This window comes from Physella acuta, unplaced genomic scaffold (genome assembly GCF_028476545.2).
Source record: "Physella acuta isolate Inbredline_101_S28 unplaced genomic scaffold, ASM2847654v3 ptg000353l, whole genome shotgun sequence".
Lineage (NCBI taxonomy): Eukaryota > Metazoa > Mollusca > Gastropoda > Physidae > Physella > Physella acuta.
Genome location: NW_026731872.1, coordinates 620088 through 647576, shown reverse-complemented (window position 1 = coordinate 647576; position 27489 = coordinate 620088). Strand labels below are relative to the sequence as shown.

Here is a 27489-nt window from a genome sequence, read left to right as displayed (position 1 = left end):
TGTTGACACCACTTGACAGCTAGTTGTCCACGTCAATCTCCCTCATGCTCGCGTCCTCGTCAAAACTCGCCGAGTCTCGTCCTGAAATCTCGTGGCCCGAGATCTGGTGGCCCGAGATCTCGTGTCTAGTGGCAATCTGCAGACTGTCCCCACTGTCGTCATCACTGCCCACGCTGACGTCACCCGAACCCCGTCGGGCACGACACAGTGACGTCATCACGAAATCGCTGTCGTAGTTTGGCGTATCGCTGAACGTGTGGGTCCGGCCGTCATGTGACGTCAGGTTGTTACCGACGCTGTAGGGCTCAAGATGGCCGCCGTGCTCAGACTTCAACAGCAAGTTGGTGTGGGCGGGAGGGGTGGGGCTGTCCGCCATGTCGGGCAGGTAACTCCTGCTGCTGATGACGTCATGTGGGTCGTGGGTTCGCTCCCCTCCCCTCTCTGCTATTTGTGATGACGTGTCGCCGATTGGGGATTTCCCCGTTTCTATTTTGGTCTCGCGTCGTGCCGGCGTGTCGGGCTGTTCCTCCACCAGCGGCTGTTGCAGCTGTTTGTCTTTCTCCCCCTGCTGCTGGGCGTGTCGCCACTTCATGCGGCGGTTCTGGAACCACACCTTCACCTAGAGCAAACAAGAGGGACACGTCATCAATCTAATCGGCACAACTTGTCACACCCGTCACAACTTGTCACACCCGTCACAACTTGTCACACCCGTCACAACTTGTCACACCCGTCACAACTTGTCACACCCGTCACAACTTGTCACACCCGTCACAACTTGTCACACCCGTCACAACTTGTCACATCCGTCACAACTTGCCACACCCGTCACAACTTGTTACACCCGTCAGTCAGGGGTGACGTGTCACGTGACCTACCTGTGCGTCGGTCAGGCCCAACATGGCCGCCAGCTGCCGTCGGTCCGGCTTGGTGACGTACTTCTGCACCTCGAACCTTTTCTCCAGTCCCTTCCTCTGGAGGTTGGAGAAGACGGCACGTGACCAGGACCTCTTCCGCTTGGGCTGGTTGCTAGGCGACCCGTCGGTGCTCAGGATGGAGTAGGGGCCTGCAATACAGGTAAGTTGTATCAACACAGGTAAGTTGTATCAACATATCAACACAGGTAACTTGTATCAACATATCAACACAGGTAACTTGTATCAACACAGGTAAGTTGTATAAACATAACAACACAGGGAAGTTGTATCAACATATCAACACAGGTAACTTGTATCAACATATCAACACAGGTAACTTGTATCAACATATCAACACAGGTAGCTGTATCAACATATCAACACAGGTAGCTGTATCAACATATCAACACAGGTAACTTGTATAAACATATCAACACAGGTAGCTGTATCAACATATCAACACAGGTAGCTGTATCAACATATCAACACAGGTAACTTGTATCAACATATCAACACAGGTAGCTGTATCAACATATCAACACAGGTAACTTGTATCAACATATCAACACAGGTAACTTGTATCAACATATCAACACAGGTAAGTTGTATCAACATATCAACACAGGTAACTTGTATCAACATATCAACACAGGTAACTTGTATCAACATAACAACACAGGTAACTTGTATCAACATATCAACACAGGTAGCTGTATCAACATATCAACACAGGTAACTTGTATCAACATATCAACATAGGTAATTTGTATCAACATAACACAGGTAAGTTGTATCAACATATCAAGACAAGCCATCCACCCAGGTGAGATGACGTCATAAGCCACGTGAGCACCTACCTGGCAGGGCGTCGGACGAGGTGCTGAGGGGGTAGTTGGGCGGCTGGATGGCGTGGACAGCGGACAGGGAGGCCAGCGAGCCCCGGGTGTAGGGCGAGGGGGCGCGGGAGTAGGCGGTACAGCTGGCGGAGCTACAGGGGCACAGCGTGAGGGAGCGGCAAGACTCGGGCACGTTGCTCAGCTGGAAACTGTTCTCTGGGGAGAGAGGGGACACTGGGCATGTTAGTCACTCGTCATCTTAGTCACTCTTCATTAGTCACTCGTTACAATAGTCACTCGTCAAAGTTAGTCAATCGACATTTTAGTCACTCGTCATATTAGTCAATCGTCATTTTAATCACTCGTCATTTTAGTCACTCGTCATCTTAGTCACTCGTCATTTTAGTCACTCGTCATTTTAGTCACTCGTCATATTAGTCAATCGTCATTTTAATCACTCGTCATCTTAGTCACTCGTCATTTTAGTCACTCGTCATTTTAGTCACTCGTCATATTAGTCACTCGTCAGTTTAGTCACTCGTCATTTTAGTCACTCGTCATCTTAGTCACTCGTCATTTTAGTCACTCGTCATTTTAGTCACTCGTCATATTAGTCACTCGTCATTTTAGTTAATCGTCATATTAGTCAATTGTCATATTAGTCACTTGTCATTTTAGTCACTCGTCATATTAGTCAATCGTCATATTAGTCAATCGTCATTTTAGTCACTCGTCATATTAGTCAGTCGTTATTTTATTTGTTATTTCAGTCAGTAGTCATCTTAGTGGGTGGTCATTTCAGTCAGTAGTGTAAAGCTCAAATTTTGAACAATTTAGTTCAAGTGAGTAGTTGGCTGAAATTCAATGGATGATGACAGTGTCAAGCTAACAAATTATGTGGCAAATGTTAGGATATTGACAGCCAGTTTCCCTCCCCCCCCCCCCCCCCTAAGAAACTCTACCCCCCCCCCCCCCCGAACGAAATGAAATTTATATAGAAAATATATATTGTTAACAGTGTCCACCCCCCCCCCCCCCCCCCCGAAAATTTCAAGTGCCCCCTCGGAAAAAAAAGTCTGGAAGAAACACTGTTGACAAAATCCAACAAACACACAAAACAAAGTTTGGTCCAAAACAAATGTTGGTCACAGAGTGTACTGATGTTGTTTTACATTCAGAGAAAGTTTAATTTTTTGTTGCTAGACATCCAGGGTAAACGGTAAATATTAGGTAAGTAATTAGTGGTTGGGTTCAGTAAATATTAGATAAGTAATTAGTGGTTGGGTCCAGTAAATATTAGGTAAGTAATTAGTGGTTGGGTCCAGTAAATATTAGATAAGTAATTAGTGTTTGGGTCCAGTAAATATTAGGTAAGTAATTAGTGGTTGGGTCCAGTAAATATTAGGTAAGTAATTAGTGGTTGTGTCCAGTAAATATTAGGTAAGTAATTAGTGGTTAGGTCCAGTAAATATTAGATAAGTAATTAGTGGTTGGGCCCAGTAAATATTAGGTAAGTAATTAGTGGTTGGGTTCAGTAAATATTAGATAAGTAATTAGTGGTTGGGCCCAGTAAATATTAGGTAAGTAATTAGTGGTTGGGTCCAGTAAATATTAGGTAAGTAATTAGTGGTTGGGTTCAGTAAATATTAGGTAGGTAATTAGTGGTTGGGTCCAGTAAATATTAGATAAGTAATTAATGGTTGTGTCCAGTAAATATTAGGTAAGTAATTAGTGGTTGGGTCGACATGTTGAGAGATGTCTTTGATATGCCTCGCATAATGTGAGGTTTTACTTTAGTGTTAGGAAGGTGATCGGCTGAAGGGGGGGGGGGGGTAATGTTACGTGTCTTATTTTAGGACTAGGCTTAGGTTGATTAAAGAACGTTATTTGAGTCGTTTGACATGGCATTTTTGTAGTCTAAGTCAATCGGTCAGTCATCTGCCGACATGACTTCATGCGGACATTACAAATCTGCCGAGATGACTTAATGCGGAATTACATAACTGGTAACATGAGTTAATGCCGACATGACTTAATGCCGACATTACTTAATGCCGACATGACTTAATGCCGACATGACTTAATGCTGAATTGACTGTTAATAAGGCGTCCTTCCATTTTCCGCCATTAATCAAAGGGCAAGAACTGTCAACAAGGGCGTTAATTAGTGACAACAATCAGGGCGGGATAAACAAACAATTGTCGCGTGTCAGACGTGTTGGACGATGTGATGGGCTGAGTGAGGCGTGGGCTCCAGTTCCGGCCAGCCGGTTTGTGAGGTCCAGCTCCGGCTATCATTTCCTAGTGTGGTGTTTCTATATTGAAAGTCTCTAGCCGAGCCCCCCCCCCCCCCGCTGGTTGAGTATTTGTTTGTGTGTGTGTGTGTGTTGAGTAGCTGTGTGTGTGTAGAATGACAGATACCCCTAACAGAGTTGCAGGCCTTGGCTGTGTGTTGTGTTATTGAGTGATTGGTGTTCACCCGGTGAGTGTCGTGTGCGAGGACGTGTGGTGGTGTGTGGTGGTGTGTGGTGGGTGTCAGGAGGCCGACCATGTGTGTGTTGACCATGTGTACTGGTGTGTGTGTGGACCATATTTGGTGTTGTGTGTGTGTAACACAGGATGGACCATAGATTGTAGTAAGTAACTTTATTATCTGTATCTATAGTTCTGTCTCTAATTTGTATCTATTATTCCCTAGATCGCATGCAACATTGTCATCTAATATTAGTGAGTTGGTTGTAGACTATACAGTTTACGTCACGGTGTAAAGACTAACTTAGACAAACTCTAGACTAACTTAGACAATCTCTAGACTAACTTAGACAAACTCTAGACTAACTTAGACAAACTCTAGACTAACTTAGACAAACTCTAGGCTAACCTAGACAAACTCTAGACTAACTTAGACAAACTCTAGACTAACTTAGACAAACTCTAGACTAACTTAGACAAACTCTAGACTAACTTAGACAAACTCTAGACTAACTTAGACAATCTCTAGACTAACCTAGACAAACTCTAGACTAACCTAGACTAACTTAGACAAACTCTAGACTAACTTAGACAAACTTAGACAAACTCTAGACTAACTTAGACAAACTCTAGACTAACTTAGACAAACTCTAGACTAACCTAGACTAACTTAGACAAACTCTAGACTAACTTAGACAAAATTAGACAAACTCTAGACTAACTTAGACAAACTCTAGGCTAACTTAGACAAACTCTAGACAAACTTAGACAAACTCTAGACTAACCTAGACAAACTTAGACAAACGCTAGACAAACTTAGACAAACGCTAGACAAACTTAGACAAACTCTAGACTAACTTAGACAAACTCTACACCAATTTAGACTACCCCTAAGTTAACTGCTAATGACAACGCTAAAATACTTTTATTTTTAATCTAATTTAGGAAATAATAAAATAAATTTGAAGATTACTGAATTCAATAACAAACGGGAGCTAACAAGATAAAATAGGTAGCAACTTTGTACTGCATCAGTGGGGTAAGTTGTAGTCACGGACTTAGCGCGAGATCCTAGCACAGACTCACAGAGGGGCAGATAACTATCGCCTAGAGTTACTCATGGGGTTTGGGGGAAATACTTTAGTGTAAGCGTGTCGGCTTAGGCACTGGTAAAAAAAAAATTTAAAGGGTAGACTACTGTTGTTTTAATGTCTCCAAACTCGTGTCTTTAAAATATCTAAAAGAAAAAAAAAAGTATAAAACATAGGGGGGGGGGGGGGGGGGGATTTTCTGAAAAAAAAGGCATTGGTCTCTAAAACCAGTGGCGTCGTTAGGTCGGGTGTGTCACCCGGTACGATCCGCGACTCCTCCCCCCCCCCCTAGCGCCGCCTCTGCCAAAAACATTTCTTGAGCGACCAATGCTTGAACTAAAGAACTAGTTTTTTTAGCGCAATTTCCATACTGGACAATTGCGATTATTAACTCGTCATTTCTGGTGATGGATGGATGGATGTGTGTCCGCAGCTTTAAGTCGTATCTCCTCCTCAACGAAGCAATATCGAGGACTAGTTCCAAAGCAAATATGTTAAGCAAGTTCCGAGGATGATTGTGGGCCAAAAAAATTCCCGGAATTCCAAAAAACCTCGAAAAAATGCAGTTTTTTGCCCATATCTCGGCAACCAGACCACTTAGCGACTTGAAACATTTACCAATCGATTACTGCCATAATTTAGAACAATATTGCCGAAGAAAGTTTTCAAAAATATCCTTTCGTTCGGTCACAAAAAATTAATTAATAATTTTTAAACTGAGCATCGTGTAGGCCTAGGATGATATTTTTAATTTAAACTGAGCATCGTTTAGGTTTTTAGCGCAAAAAAATATCCTTCCGTTCGATCACAAAAATTAAAAATTGCGCTTAAATTGTCACTAGACTTTTTATTAACTTGTTTTTTTTTTAAACTGAGCATCGTGTAGGCAGAGGCGTATCCAGGTTTTCGTTGTAGGGGGAGCGAAAAGAGCAAGAAAAGGCGCCGAATTTTTAACACGTTCTATATACGTGTATTATATATATATATATATATATATATATATATATATATATATATATATATATATATATATATATATATATATATATATATATATAAAAATTATAATTACTAGCTGTATGTCAATACTTCGCTATGATGTAAAATAAATTGAAAGTAGCACTCTGAAGAAATAAGAAAAAACACAATGTAGGCCGACAAAACAAAAATTGTATCAATTTAAACAAAATAAAATATACACACACTACAACCAAAAACAATTAACGTAACACAATCTGTTTTGTAATTCTTGTAAAAAAAAAAATCTTACATAATAATTCCTGGGAAATTATTTAAGACAAGTGAAATAGGGGAAATAATCACTCTCTTAATATAAATATGTATATATCTACACATTTAATTATAAATGTCAAAGCAAATAAATAATTACTTATGAATATAAAGAAATTTTTTAACACCATTGTGTTTACAAAATGTTTTTGTCTATAATCAGAATTTAAAAGATCGTCATCATAAATGCTAAAGTATTACAGCATAATGAAAGTTTTTAAAATCAGAGTTGGTATAAAACCACGCTTTTCGAAATAATAGAACACATTCGGAATAACAGAGCCTACATTTAACTAATTATAGGTCTTTTAGTTCAGATAATATATTTTTAATCAACTACTGCTTCTTTGTGTTCTTTAAATATCATTTTTAACATAGTTAGATCACAGTATTGATCACACACCTTTTTACTGGTAATTTCAAAAACAATATTCACAGAGTTTTACGTTTAAGAAGCTAATTTTCTGGCGGCATGATACTATGGTACATCATTACGCGTTTTTCTACTTGTACGTAACAGATCAGTTCAGGGTGGGTTGGGGGGGGGGGGGGGGGTTCAACTTCATTCACCACTGTCCGGTCACTTTAGGTCAATGTATACCTAGGTGTGACATTAATGTCGCTCTACACAATTGTGGTGGTGAGGTGTGGGGGGGGGGGGGGGGGGAGATAACCAACTCAGATTGAACATATCGTCAGTTTTTAGATGACTGTTCTAAACATACATATATATTACACAAATATATATTACAGAAATAGATTTAAATAAGTAGCAGTGGTATTATGACAATATGTTTTTTAAAGAGAGGTCCATGGGGGAGGGGGGGTTGTAACTGTTTCATATAATTTGTAATCGTAATCACTATTGCCCAAACTGTCATAATACTACTAATTCATCGTGATGACGTTGTTGACCTTGTCAAAATTTCCCCACCACTCCGCAGTTTACTCATAAGTAAATTTAAATAGAGGTGCTACATCAGTTGTATTTGTTTCTGTATTGTAATTTTTTTTTTAAATTAATCATACAATTCAAACTGTATATATAAAGTAATTATGTGTGAAGATTTATGTATAACATTTTCTAATTCAATTATTCGTAAGCAAATACATTATACAGTTGCCTTAAACTTAACACCCCTCTTGCCAAGTGGTACTACCCGTAAAGGTTTTTTAAACATTGCAATGCATCGTAATGGTTATTTTTAGAATGGCAAACTGATGCAGCTGTTAATACGTGTTGTAAACGTAGACACTACTACACTAGTACAATAATGCTTAATTGCTGCATGAAAAGAAATCTTGTGATTTACATAAATGTGCCGACCAAAAATATTTTTTAACAATTATCATTGTTTAAAACTTTGAGTTTAAAAAGTTTCCAAAAGGCGCCACTTTGCTGAAAATGGCCAGAGGGGGAGCGGCTGCTCCCCCTGCTCCCCCCCTGCGTACGCTACTGCGTGTAGGCCTACTCGTTAAAATAAAACTATTTCCGTTGATATAGGTTAATGTAGTTGTCTTTTTTTTAGCGCAAAAAAATATCCTTTCGTTCGGTCACAAAAAAATTAAAAATTGTTATGGATAACATAAGCAAATTTCGCTTAAATTGTCACTAGACTTTTTATTAACTTGTTTTTGTTATTAATTAATAACCTTAAAGAACAGCGTTTGTCTCTTCTCAAATATTAGTAAAGGTATCCAATAGATTATAAACTCACCCACTTTCTTTATGCTTATTTAAATAGTAGGCCTAATGTATTATTATATATTTAAAGAAAATTATTTATTTTCTCCTTTTTTTGTACATTGCTAGATAAAAACTTGTTGTAGAAACGTTTTTGAACTATTTTTTTTACGAGCCGACCCGCTGCGTATCATACGCCGCTATTTAGTTTTTTTTTTAAATTCTTCTTTTCAGTAATTTATAATTTGTGAATTCGACAGTAACAATGCTGCCATTGAAAATATTTGCTTAAAAACACTAAACCCCCCCCCCCCCCTCCACGTGAAAGCAGCCTCCTCTTAGTTACCTCCTCAAAGTTTAAAATCGTTTCAAACTAAATTATCTGCCCCTAATTGACGTCACCAAACCTGTCTCTATGATTGTAAAATGTAAACAGCGTGACCACAGCTCACCAGACCCTGTGAGGGGGTGGGGGGTGGTAGCGATAGAGAGGAAGAGAGGGGACTGTAAGGCGCGCTTGCAGCTTGTTTTCTAACGGCTCCCAGAAGAGAATTATATATATAGATTTGGTTTAACCGGTCTAGACCTAAATAGTGATTTTATTTCTCGCCGCGACAGGTTTGTATGAAATTCCTGGATTAAACGTTGTCTAGAATTTGTTGAAATAAAATGTTTTGGGCGCTTGTTTGATTTGAAAAGATTTAAAATAAAATATATACGGTTAGATCTAACATGGCACTTGTTTGATTTGAAAAGATTTAAAATAAAATATGTAAGGTTAGACTTTCTAACATGGCAGCCCGTCTTGTTTTACTGTGTGGGTCGTGACGTCAGTACTGGTGGGTGGTCCTGTCAACAACCTAGCCACGCCCACCCATAAAGCGGGCAGTTAAACCTCGGCCCGCCGATAACCTGGGCCGTTTGTCACGGGCCATCGTGGTCTAGTAGGCCATCGCGGTCTAGTGGGCCAGTTGCGGTCATTGGCCAGCATAGTTAGCTAGGATGTACAAGCAGAGTTTCTTTCAGGCATCTCTTCCAGCCCCCCCCCCCCCCCCCCCCCCGCCACCCCACACTGAAGAAACCGAAATGGAATATATATAGAAAATATATACTTTTTTAACAGTGTCCCGTCCGCCCCCCCCCCCCCCCCTCCGAGAAAAAAGTCTGAAAGAAACACTGTGTACCAGTGACAAGCTTGACCAAGGTCATCTCACTTTGTATGGGTCACTGTGTCGGGTATTTAGGAGAAAGGTTTTGGATATAGGATGAATGTATAAGATAAATCTATAGTGTAAATGTACAGGATGAATGTATAAGATAAATCTATAGTGTAAATGTATAAGATGAATGTAAGAGATAAATCTATAGTGTAAATGTAAACGATAAATGTATAAGATAAATCTATAGTGTAAATGTACAGGATGAATGTATAAGATAAATCTATAGTGTAAATGTACAGGATGAATGTATAAGATAAATCTATAGTGTAAATGTACAGGATGAATGTATAAGATAAATCTATAGTGTAAATGTAAACGATAAATGTATAAGATAAATCTATAGTGTAAATGTACAGGATGAATGTATAAGATAAATCTATAGTGTAAATGTATAGGATGAATGTATAAGATAAATCTATAGTGTAAATGTACAGGATGAATGTATAAGATAAATCTATAGTGTAAATGTACAGGATGAATGTATAAGATAAATCTATAGTGTAAATGTACAGGATGAATGTATAAGATAAATCTATAGTGTAAATGTATAGGATGAATGTATAAGATAAATCTATAGTGTAAATGTACAGGATGAATGTATAAGATAAATCTATAGTGTAAATGTACAGGATGAATGTATAAGATAAATCTATAGTGTAAATGTACAGGATGAATGTATAAGATAAATCTATAGTGTAAATGTACAGGATGAATGTATAAAATAAATCTATAGTGTAAATGTACAGGATGAATGTATAAGATAAATCTATAGTGTAAATGTACAGGATGAATGTATAAGATAAATCTATAGTGTAAATGTACAGGATGAATGTATAAGATAAATCTATAGTGTAAATGTACAGGATGAATGTATAAGATAAATCTATAGTGTAAATGTACAGGATGAATGTATAAGATAAATCTATAGTGTAAATGTACAGGATGAATGTATAAGATAAATCTATAGTGTAAATGTACAGGATGAATGTATAAGATAAATCTATAGTGTAAATGTACAGGATGAATGTATAAGATAAATCTATAGTGTAAATGTACAGGATGAATGTATAAGATAAATCTATAGTGTAAATGTACAGGATGAATGTATAAGATAAATCTATAGTGTAAATGTACAGGATGAATGTATAAGATAAATCTATAGTGTAAATGTAAACGATAAATGTATAAGATAAATCTATAGTGTAAATGTAAACGATAAATGTATAAGATAAATCTATAGTGTAAATGTACAGGATGAATGTATAAGATAAATCTATAGTGTAAATGTACAGGATGAATGTATAAGATAAATCTATAGTGTAAATGTACAGGATGAATGTATAAGATAAATCTATAGTGTAAATGTACAGGATGAATGTATAAGATAAATCTATAGTGTAAATGTACAGGATGAATGTATAAGATAAATCTATAGTGTAAATGTAAACGATAAATGTATAAGATAAATCTATAGTGTAAATGTAAACGATAAATGTATAAGATAAATCTATAGTGTAAATGTACAGGATGAATGTATAAGATAAATCTATAGTGTAAATGTACAGGATGAATGTATAAGATAAATCTATAGTGTAAATGTACAGGATGAATGTATAAGATAAATCTATAGTGTAAATGTACAGGATGAATGTATAAGATAAATCTATAGTGTAAATGTACAGGATGAATGTATAAGATAAATCTATAGTGTAAATGTACAGGATGGATGTATAAGATAAATCTATAGTGTAAATGTACAGGATGAATGTATAAGATAAATCTATAGTGTAAATGTAAACGATAAATGTATAAGATAAATCTATAGTGTAAATGTAAACGATAAATGTATAAGATAAATCTATAGTGTAAATGTACAGGATGAATGTATAAGATAAATCTATAGTGTAAATGTAAACGATAAATGTATAAGATAAATCTATAGTGTAAATGTAAACGATAAATGTATAAGATAAATCTATAGTGTAAATGTACAGGATGAATGTATAAGATAAATCTATAGTGTAAATGTAAACGATAAATGTATAAGATAAATCTATAGTGTTAATGTACAGGATGAATGTATAAGATAAATCTATAGTGTAAATGTAAACGATAAATGTATAAGATAAATCTATAGTGTAAATGTAAACGATAAATGTATAAGATAAATCTATAGTGTAAATGTAAACGATAAATGTATAAGATAAATCTATAGTGTAAATGTACAGGATGAATGTATAAGATAAATCTATAGTGTTAATGTACAGGATGAATGTATAAGATAAATCTATAGTGTAAATGTAAACGATAAATGTATAAGATAAATCTATAGTTTAAATGTACAGGATGAATGTATAAGATAAATCTATAGTGTAAATGTACAGGATGAATGTATAAGATAAATCTATAGTGTAAATGTACAGGATGAATGTATAAGATAAATCTATAGTGTAAATGTACAGGATGAATGTATAAGATAAATCTATAGTGTAAATGTACAGGATGAATGTATAAGATAAATCTATAGTGTAAATGTACAGGATGAATGTATAAGATAAATCTATAGTGTAAATGTACAGGATGAATGTATAAGATAAATCTATAGTGTAAATGTACAGGATGAATGTATAAGATAAATCTATAGTGTAAATGTACAGGATGAATGTATAAGATAAATCTATAGTGTAAATGTAAACGATAAATGTATAAGATAAATCTATAGTGTAAATGTAAACGATAAATGTATAAGATAAATCTATAGTGTAAATGTACAGGATGAATGTATAAGATAAATCTATAGTGTAAATGTACAGGATGAATGTATAAGATAAATCTATAGTGTAAATGTACAGGATGAATGTATAAGATAAATCTATAGTGTAAATGTACAGGATGAATGTATAAGATAAATCTATAGTGTAAATGTACAGGATGAATGTATAAGATAAATCTATAGTGTAAATGTAAACGATAAATGTATAAGATAAATCTATAGTGTAAATGTAAACGATAAATGTATAAGATAAATCTATAGTGTAAATGTACAGGATGAATGTATAAGATAAATCTATAGTGTAAATGTACAGGATGAATGTATAAGATAAATCTATAGTGTAAATGTACAGGATGAATGTATAAGATAAATCTATAGTGTAAATGTACAGGATGAATGTATAAGATAAATCTATAGTGTAAATGTACAGGATGAATGTATAAGATAAATCTATAGTGTAAATGTACAGGATGGATGTATAAGATAAATCTATAGTGTAAATGTACAGGATGAATGTATAAGATAAATCTATAGTGTAAATGTAAACGATAAATGTATAAGATAAATCTATAGTGTAAATGTAAACGATAAATGTATAAGATAAATCTATAGTGTAAATGTACAGGATGAATGTATAAGATAAATCTATAGTGTAAATGTAAACGATAAATGTATAAGATAAATCTATAGTGTAAATGTAAACGATAAATGTATAAGATAAATCTATAGTGTAAATGTACAGGATGAATGTATAAGATAAATCTATAGTGTAAATGTAAACGATAAATGTATAAGATAAATCTATAGTGTTAATGTACAGGATGAATGTATAAGATAAATCTATAGTGTAAATGTAAACGATAAATGTATAAGATAAATCTATAGTGTAAATGTAAACGATAAATGTATAAGATAAATCTATAGTGTAAATGTAAACGATAAATGTATAAGATAAATCTATAGTGTAAATGTACAGGATGAATGTATAAGATAAATCTATAGTGTAAATGTACAGGATGAATGTATAAGATAAATCTATAGTGTTAATGTACAGGATGAATGTATAAGATAAATCTATAGTGTAAATGTAAACGATAAATGTATAAGATAAATCTATAGTTTAAATGTACAGGATGAATGTATAAGATAAATCTATAGTGTAAATGTACAGGATGAATGTATAAGATAAATCTATAGTGTAAATGTACAGGATGAATGTATAAGATAAATCTATAGTGTAAATGTACAGGATGAATGTATAAGATAAATCTATAGTGTAAATGTACAGGATGAATGTATAAGATAAATCTATAGTGTAAATGTACAGGATGGATGTATAAGATAAATCTATAGTGTAAATGTAAACGATAAATGTATAAGATAAATCTATAGTGTAAATGTACAGGATGAATGTATAAGATAAATCTATAGTGTAAATGTACAGGATGGATGTATAAGATAAATCTATAGTGTAAATGTACAGGATGAATGTATAAGATAAATCTATAGTGTAAATGTACAAGACAGCAGGAGCCTAAAGGATAACTGTATGTCTGGGGTCAAGGTTTTCTTTTACCAACACCTCACAGATTTTACAACAATAATAACAATAACAATATCAATAATAATAACAATAAATAAAACAGTTATAATCAAATTATACTTTAATGGTGTCATATGTCATATCAGCCTTTAGTTTTTAGGGCCTAAAAGTTTTTTTTTTCTAAAGAATTTTAATAAAATAACATTTCAAGTGTAGAGCAAAGAAATGTTTACAAAGTTTGGCTCAAATGTGAAAAATGTGAAACAGAATAAGATGAATGAGAAACATTGCAACGACTCAGTTAAGTTGTCTACTAGGAAATTATTCCACTGCAAATAGTTAAGTTGTCTACTAGGAAATTATTCCACTGCAAATAGTTAAGTTGTCTACTAGGAAATCATTCCTCTGCAAATAGTTAAGTTGTCTACTAGGAAATTATTCCTCTGCAAATAGTTAAGTTGTCTACTAGGAAATTATTCCACTGCAAATAGTTAAGTTGTCTACTAGGAAATTATTCCACTGCAAATAGTTAAGTTGTCTACTAGGAAATTATTCCTCTGCAAATAGTTAAGTTGTCTACTAGGAAATTATTCCACTTCAAATAGTTAAGTTTCTACTAAGAAATTATTCCACTGCAGATAGTTAAGTTGTCTACTAGGAAATTATTCCACAAATTGGCAACTGAGTAGAGGGAAAAGTTGCATTTTTTTTCTCTTTGTTTTTAAAGCATTGTGAAAGCCGAGTCCTCTTTCTCCTACAATCAAAGAAACGCTGTTGTCGGCAAAATTCTTTTGAAAAAAATTTAAAAGCCCATTGCGCGAGAGGCCGCTAGATATTAAGACGACTTTTGCTTCTATATAACGTTGTAAAATGTACGGTTTTTGTTTTGGTAGCTCCCCCCCCCCCCCCCCCGAAGAGATGCTGGAAGAAACTGATTGGTAGAACTACTATTCTGTACTATCCTGTAATCTACAAATAATAATAAGGCTTTAAGAAAAGAAGTTGAGACCATCCCAACTTTGGTGCTTTGTGGTCCCTTTTAAGTACCTTAAAAAAAAAACAGACATTTTTTTTCAAAACCCGATCAGGCCAGAAATGAGTATCCTATGTTCGTATGCTGTGTTTGTGTGTGTGTGTATATATATATATATATATATATATATATATATATATATATATATATATATATATATATATATATATAATATGCCTATATAAAGGGGGGACCTAAAAAAAATTTCGCGGGGTTGCCCTGTTTTTCTAGATGATTCCGTTAAAAACACGGCTGTTCAATGTTAATTATGTTATTTTTTAAAGTAAGTTGTATTACTTTTGGCTGAGAAAATGGTATACATTTCATAGCGTACGTCTTGATAAGTAGATTTATAGATCTAGAGTTAATTTCTTCACATTCTAAAATTGGAAGATGTGGGAAGATGACGCCATTAGTATTGTGTACTTTCAGTAATATTAAATTTTTTATTAACAAAACATAAATATATTTTTCTATTTGTTTCATGTGACATTCTTTTTGCCAGTGATAGTTTTTGTGCTACTTATATATTCTAAATCGTTCTTGTCACAACCATAAACACTTCTCCGGTTGCATAATTAAAAATGTTTTTCTACTTTTGAATATGCCTTTTTTTCCTCCTTTAAATAAAATTTTGTTTGTTTTACATTTATTACATCCACCATATTATTTTCAACAATAGTTCGTATCTTTAAGTTCTCCATATATCGCTGAACATACTGATCCCATAGCCTCGGAAAATATGTTGCGGACAGAGAGAGAAGTGCACACATGGGCTTTTATATATTAGGATGCTTGAGTTTTATGTTTTTAAAAAGGTGCAATAAGTAAGAAGGGGCTGATTATAAAATCAAGTATAAAGAATAGATGCCTTAATCTATATAAATATAATCTATTGTAAGAATATTTGTTTTAGTGAAAGAATGTATGAAAATTTAGAATGGTATGGAGTATGGTCCTTTTTTGTAGTGATAAGAATAAAATTTGATGCTGTTTTCTTAACTATTACTACAAGTCTACAAGTTAGACTAGCTCTATTGTAATCAAATTATTTATTTAACGTTGAAGCAAATTTGATCAAAGATGACCGTACTCGCATTCCATCGCCTTATTTTCTTTTCTGTTATTGTATCGGCCCGTACAGAATAAAAATTCGAGAAAAATAATCAGTCGCAAAATATGTATGTGCTACAACTTTTAGCTGAGTCGCAAAATATGTATGTGCTACAACTTTTAGCTGAGTCGCAAAATATGTATGTGCTACAACTTTTAGCTGAGTCGCAAAATATGTATGTGCTACAACTTTTAGCTGAGTCGCAAAATATGTATGTGCTACAACTTTTAGCTGAGTCGCAAAATATGTATGTGCTACAACTTTTAGCTGAGTCGCAAAATATGTATGTGCTACAACTTTCAGCAAGTCTATGTGATAAAAAATCTTCGGTTGGGTGCTGGTAGATGGATATTTATTTTTATTGAATAAAGCAAAGTTTGTTTTCAGAAGGAAAAATATTTTAAAAATTAAATCTTGTCTCAGTTACATTATGAAAAGTAATAAATAAATAGATATAAAATACTGCAATAATAAATAAATAGATATAAAATACTGCAATAATAAATAAATAGATATAAAATACTGCAGTAATAAATAGATATAAAAAAACTGCAGTAATAAATTAATAGATATAAAAAACTGCAGTAATAAATTAATAGATATAAAAAACTGCAGTAATAAATAAATAGATATAAAATACTGCAGTAATAAATAAGTAGATATAAAATACTGCAGTAATAAAAAGCGTTGCTCACACAATGGTATAAAGAAAATTTTCCCACTGCAACCAAGGCTTTAATGTTACAAGCTGTTACAACTGAAGTTACATTGTGGGTATGTAGGTGGGGGGGGGGGGGTTGTGGTCAAATTTTGTAACTCCTTTTCACTCACTTCAACCAATTCTTTACATTTGTTTCCGATGATAGCGCAAGAATTTCTAATTTTAAATGTAAAATCTAATTAGATATTAAATCGGTCATTAAAATTAGTTTTTAGATGACTCTATTTAAAAAATAAAAAGGGGAGATAACAGAATTGAGCGACCGTTCGATGAGGCGGGCGACGGTCAGGTACACACTTCCTTGCGTCTGACGACAGTCGACCGTCCACGGACAACCCTATGTTGCTCAGATAGAAGACCGGTAGCTACTGATCGGGTTTTCAGCAAATATTTTTGTCATGTGTGCTGTTAACTCGATATAGTAATCAACAAACTAGAAAAACTAAATTTGGACGAATAGATTTAACAACTGAAGTATCGACTTACTTCAAAAAATGTCTAACTGTTAATTAGAAGATGAAACTAACAATACTCGCCATATTAAGCTTTGAATTCACCATAGTTAAGAAAATGAAGCAAACTTTCTTTTACAAAAACGTTGGTCTCTAAAAGTGATATACTAGTGACTAATACTTTTAATAAAGAAACAACTTGTCTTATCTTCTTATTTCTAATGTTTTTAAAATCTTAAAAAAAAACATGGAAAAAACAACACATTTACTCTCAACTAGACCCTAAGTCTAGCGGTAAATTAGGTTTATAAAGCCAGTTTATTTCTTTATACTTTATAAAGCCGGTTTATTTCTTTATACCTTATAAAGCCAGTTTATTTCTTTATATTTGATAAAACCAGTTTATTTAATTTTCATTATCTTTTGATATAACTCATGTATGAGCAAAAAAAAACTGTTAATTATGGGTCATGATAGGGGTCTAAACATGGGTCATGATAGGGGTCTAAACATGGGTCATGATAGGGGTCTAAACATGGGTCATGATAGGGGTCTAAACATGGGTCATGATAGGGGTCTAAACATGGGTCATGATAGGGGTCTAAACATGGGTCATGTTAGGGGTCTAAACATGGGTCATGATAGGGGTCTAAACATGGGTCATGATAGGGGTCTAAACATGGGTCATGATAGGGGTCTAAACATGGGTCATGATAGGGGTCTAAACATGGGTCATGATAGGGGTCTAAACATGGGTCATGATAGGGGTCTAAACATGGGTCATGATAGGGGTCTAAACATGGGTCATGATAGGGGTCTAAACATGGGTCATGATAGGGGTCTAAACATGGGTCATGATAGGGGTCTAAACATGGGTCATGATAGGGGTCTAAACATGGGTCATGATAGGGGTCTAAACATGGGTCATGATAGGGGTCTAAACATGGGTCATGATAGGGGTCTAAACATGGGTCATGATAGGGGTCACCACGTGAGTCGTGACGTAGACAGTCCGCACCCAGCGGTCATACACATATACTGTCCCCCCCCCCTCAAACCCCAATCCTTCCTTCCATCATGTGACGCAATCCCCCCCCCCCCCCATGATAAGAGTGCACCAGAGATGTGTCCTAACCCCTTGTGTTCTACACCACCTCCCTGTCTTGTGTGTGCGCGCGCACCCTGTTGTTGACAGGATGAAATATCCTGCAGTTGTTGGCCATGAATGGCTCTATTCATGACGCGATGGCCAGATTTTATTACACAAATAAACTTTCCCGTTTGGGTGGGGAAAAAATGGGCTGCACCCAAAAAGATCTGTAAATAATGTGTTCATGTCCAACTTTTAAATGTTTTGTTTGGTCAAGAATTTGCTGGGAATACGAGTGCATCAATGTATGTGAAGGGTATGTGAACTAATGGCTGTGTGTTATGTTTGATGCGTATGTCACAAATGATTTGTTTACAGGAAATGACGTCACATACCTTTTTCACACTTGACCTTTCCGAAATCATCCGAGAGTATCCGGTTAATCCCGAACTTGAGGCCGTCTTTGCCGGCCCCTGATGACGTCTTGGAGGTGAAGGTCGTTACATCCGAATCACAGAGGGCTTGTAGGGGCGCCAGTCCGCTCCCCACCGGGGGTGGCGTGTCGGGAAAGGGGCGGTGCTGTATGTGTGTGTGTGTGTGGTGGTGGATGGGGAGACGTGTGTGGAGCTGGAGGTGGCCGTGATGGTTGACGCTGACGTCACTCGTCGTCACCCGAAACGTTTGCGTGACGTCATCGCCGGCGCGCAGTGACGCGGCTCCGCGTGACTTCTGTAATACGTCATTGAGGTTAAACTGGAGCTGAGACTTCTTTAAGGTCAAGGCCAAACCAGCCGGGGTCAAGGTCGACTCGGCGGTCGGCAGGCCTGCGAGTGAGGCGGCCTGAGCCCAATAGGTCAAGGCCGAATGCGATGGAAAGTAAGAGGCCGGTAGACAGCCATAGATGTTCATCGTGACCTTGAACTTTGTTCCAGACTAATAATCCTCCCAGAACCAGATGAAATCAAGCTGAGGAAAGAAAACAAAAGTTTATTGCGGTATCATTTCTGCCTGTGGATGTAGCAACTGGGGGTGTTAGGTTTGATCCCCCCCCCCACACACCCCGCGCTCACACCTTACACAACAAAACCTGTTTGATTGCTGGATCGCTGCTGATCGTCTGCAACATCATCCCCACGTCTGCACATTAGTGCCCACGTCTGCACATTAGTGCCGACCTTCTGCACTATCCGGTATCGGCGCTCCAAGAACAGAAGGCGGCAATCAAGTGCGGATATTACCTCATTCAATTTACCTCAGCGTGTACCTCATTAAGGATCTCATCAATTCTCTCTCCTCACCAGACGTTGTTTGGTGTTCCGTCGTCTGCGCGAGCAAGTTAAAAATATTGCCAATTAAACCAACGGCGAAAAGCACGAAACAAATGAAACATGACCCCTCTGTGGCGGGATATGTTCGCGTCTTTGGTAAGGTAAAGAAACATAGCCGGTCCGTATAGCCGTGTGACCTAGCCGGTCCGTGTAGCCGTGTGACCTAGCCGGTCCGTATAGCCGTGAGTCCTAGCCGGTCCATGTAGCCGTGTGACCTAGCCGGTCCGTGTAGCCGTGTGACCTAGCCGGTCAGTTGTATGGATGTAGCCCACCCCCACATCAACTGGAGCTACCAGAACTACCCCCCCCCCCTCTTTAAGATTAGAGGCTTAATCTACTTGCCGGGTTAAGTTAACTAGCAGTTAATTTAGATGAGAACATTTTTTGTTAGATTATTTTATGTTAAAGTAATATACCCCCTCCCCCCCAACAATAAAAAAATATACCGGCGAGTTTGTTTTTTTAAATGTTCATGAAATTGAAATGCTGGATGGGGATGGGAGTGGTGCTTTAAATGGCGTCGGAAATATGGGGGTCAACTTCTAAGCTAATAAAAGCAAACACAATTTTCCAGTTTCTTCAGTGTTGTGTTAGGTTATGGCCGCTGCCAGAGTTAGAGCCGGTCTTTGCTTTAGAGTTGGCGTTAGTTCCTAGAATTATATCGACTCAAAGTAGGGCTACCGGGGTGCCCATAGTAACCGGGGCGCCATGGTAACCGGGGCATTTCTCTTTAGTCGAGTAGAACCAACATTCTACGGGGGTTAAAGCCTTCCAAGCAACAGAACAATAATAAAATCTTTCTAGTTTTTAAAGCTTTCAATCGTGTAACGAATAGAGCAGCAAACATTAATAATCTCATGACCGGCGGATAGCCGCAGCTTGCCGGCAGCCGGTTAAATGTGGCCGGCGGTTCCATGTCTGGTTCTGTGGATACTTCCGCTTGAGCCATCCCGCCTGTCACGTGCGGTGTGTCACGTGCGGTGGTGTCACGTGCCACACTGTCGTCTGCTCCACTGGTGTTAACGAGCAGGCGATTAACTCCCTTGTGGAGACAATTAATTAGATTGGCTTTGACTAATGACACATTAATTATGATAAAGCGATCAATCAGCAGAGATCTAATGATTCTATCGACACGAGAAGTGTGCCAAGATTTGATTCTATCGACACGAGAAGTGTGCCAAGATTTGAAAACAAAGCATGCAGGGTTTCGGAAAATGGCCTTCATCAGCTTTACTCTGATAGGCCTCTATTAGTGGCGTAAGCTAGGACGTGTGTCACCCGGTGCAGCCTCATATGGTGTCGTCGTCTCCGTCCCCCCCCCCCCCCCCCCCGAAAATAAATCACAATTATTATTTTTATTACCGGCAAAGTGTAAAATCCGTCATTCAATAGAATACCAAGGCAATGTGTATATGCGTAAAATTATGTCTGAAACGAGTTGTCAACGTATGAAATACAACAATATTTCTTACATTTCCAGTCAGAATATCACATAACAGAGAGGCAGAGTGTAGAACACGCTTTCACGGCTGATCAGTCCTGCTCCTTTGTTAGGTTAAGGTTATTGTTAGCTAACGATTAGCGTTAGGTTAGGGTTATTGTTAGCTAAGGATTAGCGTTAGCGTTAGGTTAGGGTTAGACAGAAAATTAAGTGCACCTAAAAATTCTTGCCTTATCTGCGGCAACAAATAGTAAGAAATAACATTTTGTATTCCTTTGATAGCTTATCAAAGATTTCCTGTTGTTAATTTTTTCTTTCATTTTTAAACTGTTTGTTACTAAAGACTTTTACAGTATGGGCATCTCACAGTATGCTACAGCAGTTCTTGTCATTCTATACAATGCCTTGGCATTTTATCTAATGCCTAGGAAAAGTATTTAACAACGTCGATATTTTATACTTTGCCTGAAAACGCCAGGGATTGTACATATTGCCTAGGCAGTAGCGTAGCGAGGGGGGGGGGGGGGGGGCGGGGGACATATGTCCCCGGGCGCCGACCTTAGGGGGGGGCGCCAAATTGAAAGTTTGAGGGGGGGGGTGCAAATGAAAAGTTCGAGGGGGGGGGGGGGGGTGCAAATCGAAAGTTTGAGGGGGGGGGGGGGTGCAAATCGAAAATTTGCTCCCAAGGGGGCGCCAAACTGAAAGTATGTCCCCGGCGCCGGGAAGGGTCGCTACGCCTCTGTGCCTAGGCATTCTATTTCATACTTTACCGGTAATATATATATATATATATATATATATATATATATATATATATATATATATATATATATATATATATAATATGGCCTATATATCGTTTGACGTCATTATAATTATACGAGCATAGCATAGGCAGGTAACCATAGAGCACCAACTATTATTAACGATGTAGGGCCACCCTACTTTTCAAATCTCGAAAGTTTGTACTAACATATCCACTCACATGTCTAGTGTAAACAACGCTAGAACAAACCCAACAACACAATACTAACCGCTAGAACTGGGCTTACCTTCTGCTAATATTGGTAGCTGACCGTTACATCCGTTAGACCCTCTCACCGATCGATTGAAGCGTGTCTGACCATCTACCCTAGACACGTCTGCTAGCTGAGACAAGTGGACGGGGAAATGGGCGGGGCTAGACGAGAGCTCGCGGTGGGCGGAGACAAGGGGATAACGGAAAGGTAGGAGCCGCAGGGGAAGTAACCGTTGTGAGCGATGATCACACACTTGTTGAGACGGGCAGGGCGGAAGTCATTGAGACCACGGCAGTGGGGGGGGGGGGGGGGGGGGGCATTAGGGAGGAGGGCATGACGGTGTTGAACCGAATGTCGTCTATTAGTCGTACCCACTACAGACTAAAAGCTAGCATCGCTTATAGTTCTAGTTGTCGATTAGCCGTACCCACTACAGACGAAAAGCTAGCATCGCTTATAGTTCTAGTTGTCGATTAGCCGTACCCACTACAGACGAAAAGCTAGCATCGCTTATAGTTCTAGTTGTTGATTAGCCGTACCCACTACAGACGAAAAGCTAGCATCGCTTATAGTTCTAGTTCAAACATTAAGCTTACCCCCCTCACCCCACCCTTAAGGTTACTTGTGAGAATGTCCTTCTGACATATACGATGCCGAAGATGAGGCTCTAATTAGCCCAGATCCTTACCCTAAGCCCACTAATTAGTTCAGATCCTTACCCTAAGCCCACTAATTAGCCCAGATCCTTACCCTAAGCCTACTAATTAGTTCAGATCCTTACCCTAAGCCCACTAATTAGCCCAGATCCTTACCCTAACCCTATCACTCCCACTACACGAACAGATCAAACGAGCAACTTTATACGATAACGTATTGCCAAGTTTTATCATCATCAGTTAGGATACTGAGCTAAGCTACAAAGCCGATCTCAAACTCCCCACACTTTCTTACTAAAGCATATCTCCCTCACCTAACCCCCCCCCCCCCCCCTCCCCACACTTCCTTACTAAAGCATATCTCCCTCACCTAACCCCCCCCCCTCTCCATACACTTTCATGAAAGTTTGATGAGAGTTACATATTTAGACTAATTAAACAAAATTAATTGCAACAACCCCTAATTTCTAACACTTAGCTTTAAATTTAATTAAGGCTTTACTTTTTTTAAAGAGCTAGCCAATTAACGATTGAAACCCCGTTAAGTGGATGCGCTAAAAACGAGATGTTAATTTCTTGCAACTCGGCGCAGACGAATCAATCTATCACCCTCGTTGGCCTCGGGCGGCCAACCAATCGTTTACGTAACACGTGCAGACGTCATATCAAAGCTGATTCTAGATGCCAAATTTATCTGGCCGCTATTTTATCACCTGCCGTAATCCAATAAAACCTTCGCACCGGAAACAATGCGCACGGCGGGCAGGGCCGGGGAAATCAGGTGTTCGTGGCACTCTGACACCGACCTGACCCGACCAAATTACTCGCTTTCCCCACGTGCAGGCGCGGACCGTTGGCACGTCGAGGGGTAGACTCGGCCAGATGGACAGCTGGCTAGTGGGATTAATCCATAACTGGATCGGATTAGATACGCCATTGTGGGTGAAGAATTATCATACCCCCCTCCCTACCTCTTTATACTTTATACCAATTGAGATTTTTTTTTCAAAATTTTACAAGTGATACGGGTCCGTCCACCCCTGTAGATCTGCCGAGTTGATAACTAGCTTATGGTAAGACAATTGTTATTGTAGAGGTAAGGGGTAGCGGTGTTACCCAAACACCCCATACCTACCCCATACATACACCCACCGACCCACACAAACACCCCACACATACACCCATCGACCCACACAAACACCCCACACATACACCCATCGACCCACACAAACACCCCACACATACACCCATCGACCCACACAAACACCCCACACATACACCCATCGACCCACACAAACACCCCACACATACACCCATCGACCCACACAAACACCCCACACATACACCCATCGACCCACACAAACACCCCACACATACACCCATCGACCCACACAAACACCCCACACATACACCCATCGACCCACACAAACACACGAACTCACTCACTCAACACCTCACCCAAACAACCTCACTGTGTGCCCCCCCCCCCCATCATAACCACCAGCCCCACACGTCATTCCCCCCCCCCCCCCATGTTACAGCTGACCGCTCTAAGTCACGTGATGCCCGTATTTACAACGTTTAACATCCCGGCGAGACCGGCGATAAAACACCAGCCTCGCTTATCTGGCCAATGATGCAACTCAGGGGAAGCCACCCCGGGCAGACGCTGATTACAGGCGGGAAAAAAACCGCGGGCCTCCCAGAAGGGAGGAAAGTGACATAAATAACGCCGAGGTTTTTCTACCCAGCGAGACGAGGCGTAAAGTGTAATGTGCTCAGTGGCAGAAGTGGGAGACGTTAAGTTGCGGGCGAAAAAAATGTATAAGATAGGACCGAGCGGTGATAATCGGTTGTAATTAATTCGTCCATTAATTAATTCGTCCGTTATTGTGTGAAATGTTTTCACGGTTCACAATAGACTGAGTTTTCCCAGAATTCTCGCCGCTGTTTTTGTTTTGCTTCCGGTGAAGGCTAATAATGACAACAATGTTTTCTAAATCGTTTAGTGTGATCTAACAATGTCAATATGTCCATTCTTAGACTCTCGTGTCCATTCTTAGACTCTCGTGTCCATTCTTAGACTCTCGTGTCCATTCTTAGACTCTCGTGTCCATTCTTAGACTCTCGTGTCCATTCTTAGACTCTCGTGTCCATTCTTAGACTATCGTGTCCATTCTTAGACTCTCGTGTCCATTCTTAGACTCTCGTGTCCATTTTTAGACTCTCGTGTCCATTCTTTGTGTCTAGTCACTAGGACCTCACTGGGTTAATTGAGGGTGTCTTCAATTTCACAGGCCTAAGACTGAGACACACAGGCCCAAAACACTGGCATTAGACTTAGTCACGGCCCGAGACACACAGGTCCGAGACACACAGGTCCGAGACAGAGACACAGAGACAAAACTGAGACACAGACCGGAGTCCAATACTGACATAGGCCTGAGACACACTACAAGATTCCGGAACAGTCCCAAGACTTAGCCTAAAATCACCCGCCCCGACCCCCGGGCCATATGACGTGAGCAGTGGCGTAGCGGGGTCGGGTGTCACCCGGTGCAGCACTTAATGGTGTCACCCCCCCCCACCAGAGGCGTAGCGACCCGGGGATAAATGTTCGATTTGCAACCCCCCCCCCCCTCAAACTTTCGATTAGCACCCCCCCCCCCCTCAAACTTTCGATTTGCACCTCTTAAAAGACTATTTAACAGTCTAATTAATCACCTAATTAAGTGGAATTATAATTTTTCTCTATATATTTTGCTATTTTTTTGCCTTGGTGTCACCCCCCCCCCCCCTAAATGGTGTCACCCGGTGCGGTCCGCACCCCCGCCCCCCCCCCCTCGCTACGCCTCTGGACGTGAGTGCTCGCGTCAGATAATCTCGCGCGATGACAGCTCAATAAACCACGCCACCATTTGCTGCGTCTGTGTGGGCGTGGCCAGCGCCATGTTGCCCAAGCCCAACGGTTGGCTGAAGCAAATATTTCCCGGCGTCACGTGGGAGGTCAAGCCCAAGCAGACGTGAGGTGTGTGCTCATCACATCGTCCACTCAACTAATGACTTGGTCAGGCACCAAAACAACGTTCTATTATATTGACACAGATCTAGGGGGGAGAACAAAGACAATGTGTAAGACCAACCTACCCGTTCAAAAGTTTTTTGTTTTATTACAGGCCAATGAACGCCTAGCTACGCATGTCAAGTTATGTAATACGTCATAGCTTTAATTTGATTAGGTTTGGCACGTCACGAGCGTTTAATTAGCAGTATCGTGGGATTAGGATTTCATCAATTGAATGAGATTTATTGTGTAAAACTTTTATCCCGATTATATACATTATTAAGTTCGTTAATTTTTTTATAAAGACCAAAATTTGTCATGACTACATTGTGATATATAGGCTTTATTTATATAGGCCTAACCCTGTATATATATGATATCACAAAAAGTGAGGGGGGGGGATAGTTCCTACAATATTTCCCGAACGTTACAGGTTAGCCGTATGTAAATGATGGATATAAAAATAAAAAAATTAAAAAAACACCGCCACTTTGTTGAATGATTTTTCTATAAAATGTTCCTGCAGAAAGTATTGAATCCTAAAATGTAAATGACATGAATGAATCAATTGCTGGCAACGTTTGATACATGCAGCTGGTCAAGTTTGATACATGCAGCTGGTCAAGTTTGATACATGCAGCTGGTCAAGTTTGATACATGCAGCTGGTCAAGTTTGATACATGCAGCTGGTCAAGTTTGATACATGCAGCTGGTCAAGTTTGATACATGCAGCTGGTCAAGTTTGATACATGCAGCTGGTCAAGTTTGATACATGGAGCTGGTAAAGTTTCAAATCTAATCCACAGGGCGATTTAAGCAACATTTGGTTGATGTGTGGCGTCTGGTTGATGTGTGGCGTCTGAGCAGATCTCGAACTTTGGACTTCACCAACACAACGTGAACCACTCACCACTTTATTACATCGACATATTTGCAGAGGTCGAGGTAGAACGTGTTCACCATGGTAAGTTTCTGTGCATCTAAATACTTTTATTAATGCAATCTGGTCAATGAATGTAATAAAATACATTTTTCTGTTATCATTTTGTTTTAAAGCAACTTTGGAAGATCTGCATACAGCTAGGGCGACAGTTTGAGCACCACTGACCTAGAAAAACTATTCGGGGAGAAAAACAAAACAATCACCGGTTCAAGACAGGGGAAGATAACTCTCCATTCCATCAACACTCAGTGGTCACCATTAGATGATTAGATCTAGAGACTAGAACAAGCATCCTCCATTCTGTACAAGTAAGTGTTGCTAGTGTAAACTGACCACTTGTCTGACCACTCATCTGGTCATCTGTCACAGTCAAACTACCCCCCCTCCTGTTTGTTTACACAAGCTGGACTCTCCGTCTGACAATTAGAAATATTTCCTGAGGCTATCTATCGGCCCACTCTAAAACATGGCTGCCTGTATCAACACACGCCGCCCTATCGCGCCCCTTCCCCCGTCTGCACGTGAACACCTCGCACCCCAGCAGACGATAGCACGAGTGGCAGAATCAAGCAATTAAAACTGCATATTAAACCGCCATTTTGTGACCCCGCTTAATTGTTGCAATCAAGTATTAATTAGAAGATTCGCCTTCCCGCGCGAGTTAATGGCCGGACTGACAACGACACCCGACAATCTGTTTATTTGCTTACTGTGATTAGGAAATGGGCGGGGCTAAGTGGCAGTGGCCAGATTTTTCTCCAACCTGACACCAAAGTGCAGGCAAGTAAGAATAATGTAA

At 38.7% G+C, this 27489-nt stretch overlaps 1 protein-coding gene and 1 long non-coding RNA gene across 2 annotated transcripts in view; one reads left to right on the top strand and one right to left on the bottom strand.

Annotated features, from left to right (window-relative positions):
• On the bottom strand, positions 1–22159 carry LOC131941218 (H2.0-like homeobox protein). Its single transcript, XM_059300299.1, has 5 exons — positions 22061–22159; positions 18632–19202; positions 1775–1969; positions 879–1066; positions 1–619 (listed from the first exon to the last, which is right to left on the bottom strand). Exons 2-5 carry the CDS (start codon positions 19143–19145, stop codon positions 20–22), a joined length of 1497 nt encoding a protein of 498 aa, XP_059156282.1. The 5' UTR covers positions 19146–19202; positions 22061–22159; the 3' UTR covers positions 1–19.
• Positions 4329–27489, top strand: part of LOC131941219 (uncharacterized) — a 32165-nt gene continuing 9004 nt past the window's right edge. Inside the window, exons 1-3 of the long non-coding RNA XR_009386625.1 lie at positions 4329–4389; positions 26554–26711; positions 26804–26998. This is a non-coding gene — a long non-coding RNA (uncharacterized LOC131941219). The remainder of the gene's footprint in view (positions 4390–26553; positions 26712–26803; positions 26999–27489) is intronic.

Bases quoted from the DNA above. Each gene is read 5' to 3' on its own strand.
- LOC131941218 (XM_059300299.1), bottom strand. From the start codon at position 19,145: ATGAACATCTATGGCTGTCTACCGGCCTCTTACTTTCCATCGCATTCG. The intron at 1,970-18,631 runs GTATGTGACGTC...CTCTCTCCCCAG, and splicing joins AAAGGTCAAGTGTGAAAAAG to AGAACAGTTTCCAGCTGAGC. The intron at 1,067-1,774 runs GTAGGTGCTCAC...CCTGTATTGCAG, and splicing joins CTCGTCCGACGCCCTGCCAG to GCCCCTACTCCATCCTGAGC.